Here is a 13847-nt window from a genome sequence, read left to right as displayed (position 1 = left end):
TAAAATAGCGCTTCATACAAACACAGGTTTGAGCATAAAGCGGGGATTTTTCTCAAAAATTTGCTGTTTTTATTTCCATTTTTGTACATGTTTAAAAACAGGTTGTCTTATTTTTTTTATTAGTTTTGTAAATTAATTGCGCATCGTCGATGTTTTAACTTTTGCCGAAGTTCTTCTAAACATGGAAATAGTATAATAATAGGCATAGATATTTTGAAGATAATGTTCATGTTCCAAGCTAAACATCAAGCTGCTCAGTGCTTCATGTCATCATGGAAGAAAGAGATAACTTATCTCTTTCTTCCATGATGTCATGATGTACGTGTCAATCAATAACGATGAAGGTACATCTTGTTGAACTACTTCAAGTGATGAATGCGAATCATTAGCCTATCGATTGAAGCGGATAGGATTAAGCCGTGCATAACTCGTGCGCGGTTTTGCGCGGTACAGTCAGTAGAGATGCTAGTCACATGAAGAGGTTCAGTAGAGATGACCGTGCAACCACTACCGCGCAAAACATCAACCCGCGAATACCGCGCGTGGGTTTTGCACGGCCCGTGCCCGGTTGATTCCAGCCAGTACTGTACCTCTCGTACATCTTCTTGCAAACTTGGTCACTGCAGGGTTACTTTTTGTCAAAAGTATGATCCCATGTTGGCTTCCTCTTCTCCACAAATGCTTGAATACCTTCCTGACCATCTTTCATTGACAAATTTTCCACCATAACACTACCAGCTTGACTGTGTTAGTAAAAATGAAAGAAAACAATTTTTCAATGATTTGTATTAACATGAAAAACTGAATTGAACTTTTCAGCAAATCCCATATTTGTTTGCGGTTAGATCCAAGATGTTGTCACGCCGATGCATGCATTGTTACTGCGCACTTTACATCTTTCAAATGCGCAATAACGATGTTTGCTAAATGATGTGCACATCAGCGTAATGTCAAATAATGATATCTCAGACCTCTAAACCGCAAAGAATTATGGGTTACCGAAAAGGTCAATACAAGGTTCATCATGAGATTAAAGAATTACCAACAATCATGGCCCAAATTAAAAATTCACTCCCACAACAAATAGACCCTGTTAGCATACCCAAAAATTATGTGATTATTGCATTAAGGGGGTACTACACCCATTGTATTTTTTATGCGGTTTTTTGCATTTTGTGAAGAAATGAGAAAACAAAATTGGACAAAGTGGTATGCAAAATGAAGGGGCAAATCTTCTCGCTCTGTTGGTGGCATCGGTATCAATGTAGCTTACATACTTTTCAAGGTAGAAGCCAAAAAGAGGTACATGACTGATGAAGAGGAAATACGGTTAAGTTGTACATGTAGTACAGCTGGAGTATGTAGTATGCAACACACATGCATGCCAAAAATGACTAAAATAATTACCCTCTTAGGCTATTTAAATTCATAAGTTTTCCCCAACTTTTGCTGTTTTTCTCAAATTCCCGCAGTTTTCCATGTCTGGAAAAATGGACTTTCATTTTCCCAGATTAATTATGGGGGAACTTGGCTTGTCCTTACAATACAATACAATACAATACAATACAATACAATACAATACAATACAAAGAGTATTTGCGCCATTTCCATAAGGCTCAGAGCGCTTACAAAATACCTTAATACTACCACTTAAAACTACATTATTTTTGAAGACGCATCTTAAAATACAAATTACAATACCAATAACAACATGTTAAGGGAACAAATAAGTTTTAAGCATTTTTAAAAAATATATTTGAAGATGAAGATTGTCTAATATAGACAGGTAGCTTATTCCACTCTTTTGATGCAAAAACTGTGAAAGTTCTATCACCAGCTAAGACTCTAGTCAAAGCATAGTCAAGACGAAGATAATCATCGCAAGATCTGAGTTGTCTCTTTGGAACATACAATGATAAGCAATTTGACAAATATGTTGGCCCTTTGTTGTGAAGACATTTATATACAAGCAGAAGTAATTTGAAAATGATCGTTTGGCGTATTGGAAGCCAATGAAGTGATTTCAAAAGTAGACCAGGTGAGTGTTTTGAGTCGACTTCAAATACAAGATGTGTCCTTTAGACAATCTAGATAAAAATCTTTATGCATATGTATTTTGTTTTTAAGATCTATCATTTAAATAACCCACCTATACGCTGAATTCCTATCTTTGGTAATTTGACTGTTGAAGCATGCCTTGCCCAATGCAATCACAGATCTACTGGACTCAACGATCCTCCTTGCTATTGCCATTGTCTGAAAATATGGTACATGGAACAAGTAAGTTACTTTAGCAACATGCATACAATTCCTGTTTGGCTGGTATACCCAGGTAATTTCCTCACTATAAGTTATGTATGAATAATAACTATGCTGGCGAAGTTATGTAATAGTCGGATTAACTACCATAGCAATTAGGTGAAAACAATCTTTGAATATACTGCACTGCACTGGTACGTTCACATGGTACCTCTGCATTGAACCATATCATGCTGATCACTCGCACCTGTAAGATTAGTATCTTTGAAAAGACCGGTATTGTATTCAATCTATGATTGCAGACATACACAGGTGATGAATGCAACCTGTTTGTAGTGAAGCGCGATATATTCAAAATTGTTTTCACCTATTGCTATGGTAGTTTATCTGATTTATTATGTCACCTCGCCAGCGTATAAAGGATAATTTGACCTTGAGGTTTGTGTCCCCACAGCCCACACTGACCCTACTTTTGAAGTTGGGGGTCAATGTTGTTTGAAATTGTGAGTGAAGTGCAAATAGAATGTTCTCACATAAAAAGATGTATCGCTCTTTTGCACCCCAAATGGAAAGATGTATTGCAATAGGGAAATTTTGAAATGCAAATGGCAAAGCCCTATAGCTTAATTTTGAGGTTTGACCCCATCGGTGGTTCATCGATGTAGCTGGATGGTGACGTCATCTTCTACCTATCCAATACAGTCCAATCTCTGTTATCCAACTATGATGGGACAAGCATTGGCCAAAAAATTGGAAAATCCGGATAAGAGAATTAATGTAATTCTGGTATAATTACCGAATAGGGTGCAACTTGCTAGACTTGAGTCCAGTCCTCGTTTAGGGTTAGGGTTTATGGTTGGGGTAGGACAGTCTTGTTTTTGCACCCTATTCGGTAAACGATGCGTAATTATTTAATATCTGAAGTGCTCACACTGAGTCAGCAAAAGGTTACACAAAATGGGGTAATAACACCGAGTGCGTTATGCCACATAGTTTTAAAAGGCTTTCTAAATGCATCAGTGCATGAAATCAAGCTCTCAAAGTATTAAAACCATGTTTTTCTATAATAGAGATACGCGATAAAAGAGGTCCGGAAAATGGAGGTTGAAATGTATATGGGAAGAAACACTTTCAGATAAAAAGTAAGAAAAGAATAATCCAGGTATTAAAGCAATGTTAACCGACATTGACCAATTCCTACAGAGAACTATTCAATGTACATACCTCCTCCTCCAGCTTCTCATGCGGTACTACTTTACTAACTAAACCATGTTGTAAGGCAACTGAAAACAAAAACACAAACAATGATTAAAGTATACGATGTGTAAAAGAATAAATGTACCAGTTATCTTCACCCCTGTATATCCTAAACAAAAACAGATGTCATAATTGGAACCAGCAGCCAATTATAGCTGTCATCTTTTAGTTCGGATTTAAGACCTCATTCATTGAAATTGTTCAAAAAAAGGAACAATGATCCAAAGCCAACACAAAATCTTTTACTACCTTAAATGGATGTAACAAAAGACTACTACAATATGATTTGAAAAAGGCACTGACAAAAATGTCCCTAAATCTTGAAATTTCATGGTATTCAAACAGACTCAGTGACTGACAAACTGAATAAATGATTTGATGGACTGATTGGTTGATTGATTGATTGATAGCTTAATTGATTGAATGACTGATTTTTACCTTGAGCAGGTATAGGGTGTCCAGTGAAAAGCATTTCCATTGCTAATTTTCTTGGCACAGCTCTCCCTAAAGCAACACCGGGTGTAGAACAGAATAGACCTACATTCACACTGGAATACAAAACAAAAACATTTAGGTTTTGAAGCATGAAACACATAGTACGCAACATGCAACCGGGCATGCAACTAGCGTAGGCACTGCTCCTAGCTAACTGCATACCACTCTAAATCAATCCATGATGTTAAACATCAATCCATGATGTTAAACATCAATCCATGATGTTAAACATCAATCCATGATGTTAAACATCAATCCATGATGTTAAACATCAATCCATGATGTTAAACATCAATCCATGATGTTAAACATCAATCCATGATGTTAAACATCAATCCATGATGTTAAACATCAATCCATGATGTTAAACATCAATCCATGATGTTAAACATCAATCCATGATGTTACGAGGTTCATTTGTCACCAAACACAGCACAGTACAGGACGTGTCCTCTGACATTAATAGATTCATTTTGATAAATTGCAAGAGAACGTCCTTATAATAGAGATAACCCATCTGGTGGCATGAGTCCACCATCTTGTAGGTACAGGACTTTTTTGGATGCCTTCAGCATTCGATCCTATACGCACAAATGTAAAACACCGCCCCAATGCACAATTAAAGTTGTGTGAAGCACTGTGCGTAGTACCCAACGCATGTACATGCATGCAAATCGATTTGTACCCACGCTCAGGAGTATATATACCATTACTTTAAAAGAATGGTTTGAAGAATCTCATGTTTTTTGTATTTTGTTTTCAATTTTGTTGTCGGGTATATGAAAATGCTAATCAATGCTGATAATTATTTCCTACGTTTGTTATGTAATTTATTAACCTTGCAACCCTGTCCCAGGTATTTCCAGGAATTATTGCCAAGTAACAGGTTAAGCTCTCTTTAAACTGACAGGCCTTGGGCATATCCTTCAATTATTTTCAGCTCCTTGTGATGCTACAGAATGTAAATCAACTTTATCTTAAGTCCAAAGTCTATGTGTAGTGTACATACCCTGGAGTTGCGAAATGGGCTTTATCAGAGGCTATGGCAATATCACAACTGGCTACAAGCTGGCAACCTGCAGCTGTTGCCAGACCTACGGGGAAAACACAAAACAAAAGCACAATTACAATCCATATCACATGGGCAACAGAAACCGGGAAGAATGAAAGCTTTAGGTCGATCCTTTATGTAATTATTTCGTGTAAGCTTATCCTAATCCTTGCCCTAATCCTAACCCTAATTTCATGTAAAATTATTCATGAAGGAATTTAGCAAAGCAATTCTTTATACATTGTAGCATATTCAAACACATCATTAACCTCTTCCAACTCTAGTGATACTATGTGCAGAATTTTCCTGGGTAGGATTAGGCCTATGTTAACTGGGGGACATGAAATCTACCCCTAAAACCCTATTATATACATTTTTTTACAGTAAAATGCTAATTTACCTATTACAATATATCCAAAGGTCCGGCAAAATTAATGAAGTGTCACTGGAGGTGTAATAGATAGTACATATTTGAAAAAAAAAAAAACATTTCCTTTGTTGATTATCAACACACATCAACCAATATTTTTTTTTACTAGTAGGCCTATTTTTATTTTTATTTATTTATAACATTCGGCCGAAGCCAGGCTAATCCCAATAGTGCTCAGAGGCTACTAAATTTAAGGGACGCCATCCGGATATGACGGGACAGAGATATGGGATGGTCCGATTTTAGATGCAGGAGGAAAACCGGAGCACCGGAGAAAAACCTGCGAGGGCGAGCATGGATCGGCAACCAAACTCACATGTGGCGCTGTGGGGAATTGAACCCGGGCCACAGTGGTGAGAAGCGAGTGAGAAGACCACTACACTAACCCGCCCGCCTATGTTGTTGAAAACTCAAAAGCTAATAACATCCTACAATTGAACCAACTTAATGACACCTAAATTGATCAAAATGAAGCATTTTCGAACAATGACCTAAAATGACCCTAGATGACCTGTGACCTACCTATCATGGGGATCCCTCTTCTGCCCTGACTCAAGATTAAGGGCAGCCAACCATGTAGCAAAATAAATGACCTGAATCGTAGCTACAATTGCAACTGGCGATTGACTAGGATAAACAAACACTCATGGGAAGGGGGACTGACCTGTGTCATTGGAAATTATCTAGAACATTTATTTACTTTGAACAAGTATATACATACCTTGGACCTGAGCAATAACTGGTACTGGAATATCTTGTACAAGCATCATGACCTCAGAGCAGGTGTCAAATACCTTTTCATGATAAGCTCTCCCTGTTTCTTGAGTCTATCAAAAAAACCAAAGCAACATGCATAGTTATTCTCGATAATAGTGCAAATATTTGACAGAAATGTTATGAATTTGTAGCCCAGGTTTGCCTGTGACCACTAAACACCATATAACCTGACATTTTCGAGCAGGTGCACTGCATGCTCTTCTTCAGGAATAAACTACAACATTTCAGATTTACATCAAATAGCAAAAACTTTATGTTACAGTTCAAGTTTAAATTCAAGCCTCCAAAAGTATTTAAGCTTCTTACTAATTCCTTCAAGTTATGTTCTGATGACTACACAGGTCCTCCCCCTGATATAATGACAACCTTCAGCTCTTGACTCTCTGTGTCTTGGGTTAAATCTGACTTCAATTATACACAATAGATACACATAGTTACTTACTAATTCCTTCAAGTTATGTCCTGATGAGTACACAGGTCCTCCTGCTGATATAATGACAACTCTCAGCTCCTGACTGTCCGTGTCTTGTGTTAAATCTGACTTCAATGCTTCTAACATGGCAAGAGACAGTGCGTTTCTGAAAGTAGCATGCAAAGGTAAAGGCTTAACTTGTATGTCTAGAAAGAAAATGGGTAGTGGGTTCTGGGTAAGCCTATGGACTACAGTATTGCATGATTTGATGGGAATACTTTACATTTATATTACGTTGAGTACAGTGTATACATAAAGGCACCATGTTTGGTTGGGCCCTAATCTGACGAGCCAAGTGATGGTCAGGGGTCTTCCGCACCAAATTGGTGTTGTACCTGCCCAATTGGGTGGAAAAGTTCTGCTTCAAAATCAATCTTACATGGTATTGCATTGTTAACTTTCAGCATCCTTTTGTCACACGGGTGATGGAACATATACCGTATTCGTCCGAGTATAGTCCCACGCTCGAGTATAATCCCACCCCCCATTTTTCGAAAAATTTCAGAAATTGTAAAAAAAAAAAAAAAAAAAAAAAAAAAAAAATTTTAAATTTTTTTTAAAGTTTATTTTTTTTCGGTTTTGGAGTGTCCCTGGACCTAGACCTAGATGCTAGAATCATTCATGGTTAACCTAAAAAAAAAAATTTGAATTCATTTTGAAATCATTAATAGAGTATGGAATGAATACAAAGTATCAATTTTCATATTAAAAATACAAAATATCTTGAAATTTTTTATTTTTTTAGGTCAACTGGGTCAACCATGAATGATCCTAGCATCTAGGTCTAGGTCCAGGGACACACTTTTTTTTTTTTTTTTTTGAAATTGAGTATAATCCCACCCCCAATTGTGAAAAATTTTCACATAAAAAACGGGTGGGACTATACTCGGACCAATACGGTAGTTAAAAATTCCCGCATAGCCTGCATCATTTCACATTTCAGATGGGATGGCGATCATGGCCCACTTCAATGTCTACCAATGAGGTGTAGCAATGTGTGGAATCAGATTTGTCTATAGTGCTATCAGTGACCCCTTGGTACCGATGGCTCTTTGTATTGTACATTGACTATGTTTTCTCATTGCCTACAAAGGGAAAACACTTTCGTAATATGCCTATTATTAATTAAGTTAAGGTGGTTCTATACCCCTTGATAAATTTGTGATTATTTTTGCATTTTTCTCAAAAAATAATAAAACACTGGTAACAAAAGATCTAATGTATATTATAGGGGCAAGGAATCAAATTACTACACTGGTATTTCAGTGATTCAAGATAAGTGGTACATTATTTATGATAAGAAAAGAGGTCCCGTCAGAATGTACCTTAATTATTTCTTTTAACATATGCAATGAACCATTTGAGAAACAGATTTGAAGACAAAGAACAAGGAAAAGAAGGCCACTCCCAACATACCTCATTTCTTAAAACATATATAATGAACCATTTGTCTTTCGAATCACTGAAATTTCAGTGAAGTAATTGGATTCCTTGCCCCTATAATATACATTAGAACTTTTGTTACCAGTGTGTAGTTATTTTTGGCCGCAGTGGTCTACTGTGAAGGGTGCATGTACCTACAGAAATAATCTCCCTTGCATGCTGACCTACTGATCAATACATCGTTTACAATCGTTTATTTATATATGGTGCACACTATGTATGATACCTCTATTAGGCCTGGCATTTTCGGGTAATTTTGTACCCGGGTACCCGGCGCATTTTTCGGGCGGGTAACCGGGTACCCGGAATTGCAAATGCCAGCCTTAACCTCTATCATACTAAAATACTATTATTGTCAGCGACTCAGCGTCTACCCGATAGATCTACACGACCATACCAAATGTTGAGCTTTATTCAAATTTTGGGTACAATTACCGAACTGGGTACAACTTGCTGGACTTGAATCCAGTCTTCGTTTACAGAGTTAGGGTTAGGGTTTAGGTAGGGCAGTCTTGTAATGAGGCTAGTAGAGTTGCACCCTATTCGGTAACCGCTACAGATCTTGTGATATGTACAAATACAAACCTTTTCTTTGGATCATTTAAGAATATATTTCTGATGCCATCCTGCTCTGTCACTATTGTGTATGGTTCAGTTCTTGAATCTGATGATGATGCAGTACTACAGGCTCTCTTTAGCAACATGTGATGAGGGATTCTAGATCTAGTACAACACAATTGAGCAGCAGGAATGCTAAGTAAGCGGTGAGCTCTCTTGATGCACTGTGACATGTTGAGGTTCTGAAAGTGGTAACAAATAATGTTATACGTTATTCTGATTATATTCATGCCCACAATTTGTGTCCAAATTTCTCCAAGGCAATAGTTTTTGCACGTGCAGGTCGTCGTGGTGAACGGACGTGCCTCTCTCGAGCTCTCGCGAATACACGCAAATCCAATGCTATTCAGCTCCACGCTATACAACTCATTGCGTTAGATTGGATTCATCGCGATTGCATACAGGAATTACTCCTGTTTTTTACTTGACTTTTATATGGACCTTTGATTTAATTTCTTCAATTTTCGATGTTTTTAGAATCTACTCTGCTAGTGTACCCGTGCTGTTTAGCACTTTTAACTGAATTTTGATAGGAACTCTAGGTTTTCAATTTTGATGTTTTCGCGCCACACAGGTGTTTTTAGCGGGAACGGTCGCCATTTTTAAAATATCGCTTTCATCGTATTTTCTGTGCAGTGAAGCTACGTTTATATAATTATTTAGTCCATCATGAATCATCGTAACACTTATTTTATATTATATACTTTGACTGTAATTTTGGTGTATTTTAAAATCGCCGGTTTTTAAAGTGAATCTTGACTTGTGCAATTATGACCACTGGAGGATCATTAGCGTTTACACTACTAAGGAATTGGAATACTTTTCTGAAACGGACTCTCTGTCAGCCTTTGCCTACACTCCAACATTTGCATTTTTGTGAGCACTGGACTACACCTTCTCTTGCTATAGACAGCAGCACTGGAAACCCGGTGAGTTCGTTCCATTTTGCTATCAATATAAAAGACAACAGCCACAGAAAGAATTTTGTGACTCTGAAATCAAAACCATCCACCCATGCTTTTTTCATCCTTGTTCTTGCCAATGACATTGCCGTAAACCCGGGGCCCTACCAGCCCAAATATCCGTGTGTTATCTGTACAAAGGCTGCTAAGTACGGGCAACAAGCCATTGAATGCGAGGGTGCAACGCATGGTTCCATAGAAATTGCTTGGAAATGAGCGAACATGTTTACAATGTATTGGTTAATCACCCATCCTATACATGGGAATGCTGCAATTGTGGCCTTGGGAATTTTGATACAGCCTTCTTTTCAAACTCCAGCATTGATTTATCAAATAGTTTTGAGCCTCTGAGTAATCTCTCTGCCTCATCATTGGAGGACTCAAACCATGACATTGGTACCCCCATTGGTGCCTCAACCCCTAGTCGCAAGGAGGGGAATACAAACTTTGGTGGTGCTAAAAATCCACATAAAAAAAATCCTTGTCCGGGTCGTACTCAAAGACACGAAAATTTCAAGATCCTTAATTTCAATTGTCAGAGTGTTAAAGGGAAAGTGGCTAATCTTCACACTCTTATTGATGACGAAAGGCCAGACGCCATCGTCGGGACAGAATCATGGTTAAATCAAGATGTCGCGTCCGGCGAAATTTTCCCACCAAACTTTCATGTCTTCAGAAAAGACCGTAAAACTGATTGGCACGGCGGCGTTTTTATTGCCGTCTCCAACAAGTTCATTGTGTCCGAAGAAAAAGCCCTTGATACTGATTGTGAGCTAATTTGGGTCACTACATGTATTCATGTGAAGGGTCTTAAACCAGTGTATATTGGATCTTTTTACCGTTCTCAAGCATCATCCGGCGTTGAATATATGAAACAACTTGATCTTTCTCTTGCAAAGATCCCGCCAGCTGCATCGGTGTGGCTCCTTGGCGACTTCAATTTGCCAGATGTTGACTGGGGAAAAAACATTTTCCGTGCAGGAGGTAGATATCCGGCAATTAGCAAGTGCATGCTGGAAATTGCAGACGATTATAACTTGACTCATATAGTTAACAAGCCTACCAGGGGAGACAGTATTTTAGACTTGTGTTTTGTCTCAAACCCGTCTTTTGTTGCTAATTACGTCGTTACTTGTGGAATTATTTATTACGACATGGTAATAGTCAACACCAAATTTGAAGCCAAAGCACTCAAGCCCCCAAAGAGAAAAATCTTCTTGTACAAGAAAGCCAACTTTTGTGCAATTGACAATAAAATCTTGAGTTTTAACCAGAAGCTTACAGATGAATATATGTGTCTACAATTAGCACCAATTCATTGTGGTCTCAATTTCATCAAGTTTTGCAATCTGCCATTGACGAGTTCATTCCTTCCAAGATGAACTCTACCAGATTTAATCTACCTTGGGTGAACCAAGCTACCAGGCGCTCCATTCGTCATAAACAGAAACTCTATAACAACGCAAGGAAAACAAAATCTCCCGCCGATTGGTCTAAATTCAAAAAAGCCTGTCGCACCATTGACAGAGAGATTAGAAAATCTCATCAAAGGTATATCAAGGAGGTGATAGGTGAGAGCCTGAAGAGTGACAACACAAAGCCTTTTTGGAACTACATCAAATCCACCAAACAAGAGGTTTTCGGCATTTCTGCACTCTCGTCATTGGGTCGCTATGTATCTTTAGCTGCTGACAAGGCGCAGGCATTAAACCAGCAATTTTGTTCTGTTTTTACCGAGGAGGACACTGCGAATATCCCGCAAATTACTTCCGCTAAGATCCCTGAAATCCCCAAGCTTGTAATTGACACAAAGGGAGTTGAGAAACTTTTGTCTGAAATACAACCCAAGAAAGCATCCGGGCCAGACGACATTTCTGCCAGAGTCATCAAAAGCTGCGCTTCTAGTCTTGCCCCAGTTTTCCAAAAAGATCCAAAGATCTTCCAAAAATCAGTTGACACCGGTGAACTACCTGACCAATGATGGCTGCGCGCTAACATCATACCCATCTACAAAAAAGGCGATCGTACCAACCCAGCCAAATACAGACCAGTCTCACTGACTTCAATCCCATGTAAAATCCTCGAGCATATTATACATCGTCACATCATGGATCACATAGACAAATACGAAGTTCTCACAAATCACCAGCATGGCTTTCGTCAGGGAAGATCCTGCGATTCACAACTTGCAGGCTTAGTTGACGACCTTACTCAAATCCTGGACAGAAAGAGCCAAGCAAGCCGATCTGATTATACTTGACTTTAGCAAGGCTTTCGACACCGTCCCCCACCAAAGATTGCTGCGCAAATTGGAGCACACAGGCATCAACAACAGCCTTTTGATGTGGATTAACAACTTCCTGACAACCAGGCATCAAAGAGTTCAGATTGAAGGTGAATCGTCTCCAGAAGCACCAGTTACCTCAGGAGTCCCTCAAGGGACTGTGTTGGGACCCTTGCTTTTCTTGCTTTATATAAACGATCTCCCGGCTGCTGTGTCATGTAAAGTGAGACTTTTTGCAGATGACTGCATTATATACGGTAGGCCTACAGAGAGATAAAGAGTGCTCAGGACAGTCTTCATCTCCAAAAGGACATTGATTCTCTTTGCAAATGGGAAAAATCATGGCAAATGTCATTTAACTCAAGCAAATGCTACTCCATGCACGTCACTCACAAGACTAAACCAGTTCATCATGATTATACAATGAATGGAGTTGCTCTCCAGAATGTTAAACAGCAGAAATACTTAGGGGTCGAAATCAGCTGCGACCTCAATTGGGCCCACCACATAAAACAGACATCTAACAAAGCAAATAAAATGCTCAGACTTTTGAGAAGAAATCTGTACTCATGTAACAAGACAGTCAAAGAAATGGCATACAAGGCTCTTGTGCGTCCGAAATTAGAGTATTGTAGCGCTATCTGGGATCCCTATCAGAACTCCAACAAGGCTACTTTAGAGAAAATCCAACGTCGTGCTGCATGCTTCGTTCAAAATGATCACTCCAGGAAATCAAGTCAGTGTCACAAAAATGCTGACTAATCTCCAATGGGAAACGCTAGAAAACCGACGCACACAATTTACAAGGAAGTTCACAACTTGGCGCCATCAAATGTTAAGCCATTAAGCAATACAACCAATCGCAAAACCAGAAATTCTCATGGACCACATCTTTTAGACATTCCGGCTTTTAACAAGAACTGTTACCAATACTCGCTTTACCCCGCACTACAAGGGAATGGAATCTCCTGCCGGCAGAGACACGCGATGCTCCAGAAGTCACAATTTTTAAAAGTAAACTGGATGAAAGACCGGCGGTGTTTGCACCACGTCATAATAGAGCAGAAGCAGAAGCAGAAGCAGAAGCAGAAACCTGGCATACCTAGTGTATCTGTAGTCACGATTATCGCACTTTCAGTTTCCCACACGTTTGAACGGGAATTGGATTGCGTACATTTTCGATGTCTAGTGAGCAAATTTTTTCAATATTTTGAGAAAATTATGTCAAATTTTCTATTCTGTATTGTTTGGTAATAATGTCTTTTGCCAATAGTATGTTTAAAGTTGTAATTTTGTGTTTTTGATCGCAAAGATCGGATATTTTCGCTCCCAATTCAATTCTGAACCCTTCAAGGGTGCCGATTTCGCAGAACTTTGACGATAATTTTGCCTTTTGGACACTAAAATGCTTTCGATCCTTAATTTTGTTTCAACCGAGTCTTAAATTAGCAAGCACAATACGGTTGGTACCACTTTTATATACATTGATGAAATTTTAAAGATTTTGTTTCAAGTTTCTAACCGGCGCAAATCGTTAAAGGTCCGTAACCCGATCGACAGCATCATCCCCGATTTTTTTCATTGTTGATGAGGTTTTGGTATCACATAATAGATACTATTTTTCTCATTACTATCCTGAAATTTGACGCTCCAAGTCGATGTATTTCGAGAAATCATGAATCACAGCGGTTTTTACAGGTATACCAGATTGTAAACAATGGTAAATACTTTGGATTTCTGGGAGAGAATTATGAACGAAATATCAGTCACCGCAACAGCTACTTTGGTTTCGCGTCATA

At 38.5% G+C, this 13847-nt stretch overlaps 1 protein-coding gene across 1 annotated transcript in view; it reads right to left on the bottom strand.

Annotated features, from left to right (window-relative positions):
• Positions 1 to 589: 589 nt before the first annotated feature.
• LOC140158303 (enoyl-CoA hydratase domain-containing protein 3, mitochondrial-like) overlaps positions 590 to 13847 on the bottom strand; it is a 17904-nt gene continuing 4646 nt past the window's right edge. Inside the window, exons 3-10 of the mRNA XM_072181407.1 lie at positions 8770 to 8984; positions 6712 to 6847; positions 6214 to 6319; positions 5021 to 5105; positions 3955 to 4064; positions 3484 to 3542; positions 2150 to 2256; positions 590 to 743 (exon numbers count right to left, since the gene is read on the bottom strand). Of these exons, the coding sequence (XP_072037508.1) occupies positions 629 to 743; positions 2150 to 2256; positions 3484 to 3542; positions 3955 to 4064; positions 5021 to 5105; positions 6214 to 6319; positions 6712 to 6847; positions 8770 to 8975 (924 nt within the window). The 5' untranslated portion in view covers positions 8976 to 8984 and the 3' untranslated portion in view covers positions 590 to 628. The remainder of the gene's footprint in view (positions 744 to 2149; positions 2257 to 3483; positions 3543 to 3954; positions 4065 to 5020; positions 5106 to 6213; positions 6320 to 6711; positions 6848 to 8769; positions 8985 to 13847) is intronic.

This window comes from Amphiura filiformis, chromosome 8 (genome assembly GCF_039555335.1).
Source record: "Amphiura filiformis chromosome 8, Afil_fr2py, whole genome shotgun sequence".
NCBI lineage: Eukaryota > Metazoa > Echinodermata > Ophiuroidea > Amphilepidida > Amphiuridae > Amphiura > Amphiura filiformis.
The sequence above is the reverse complement of the archived record's forward strand: the minus strand, read 5'-3'. Positions and strand labels throughout refer to the sequence as shown.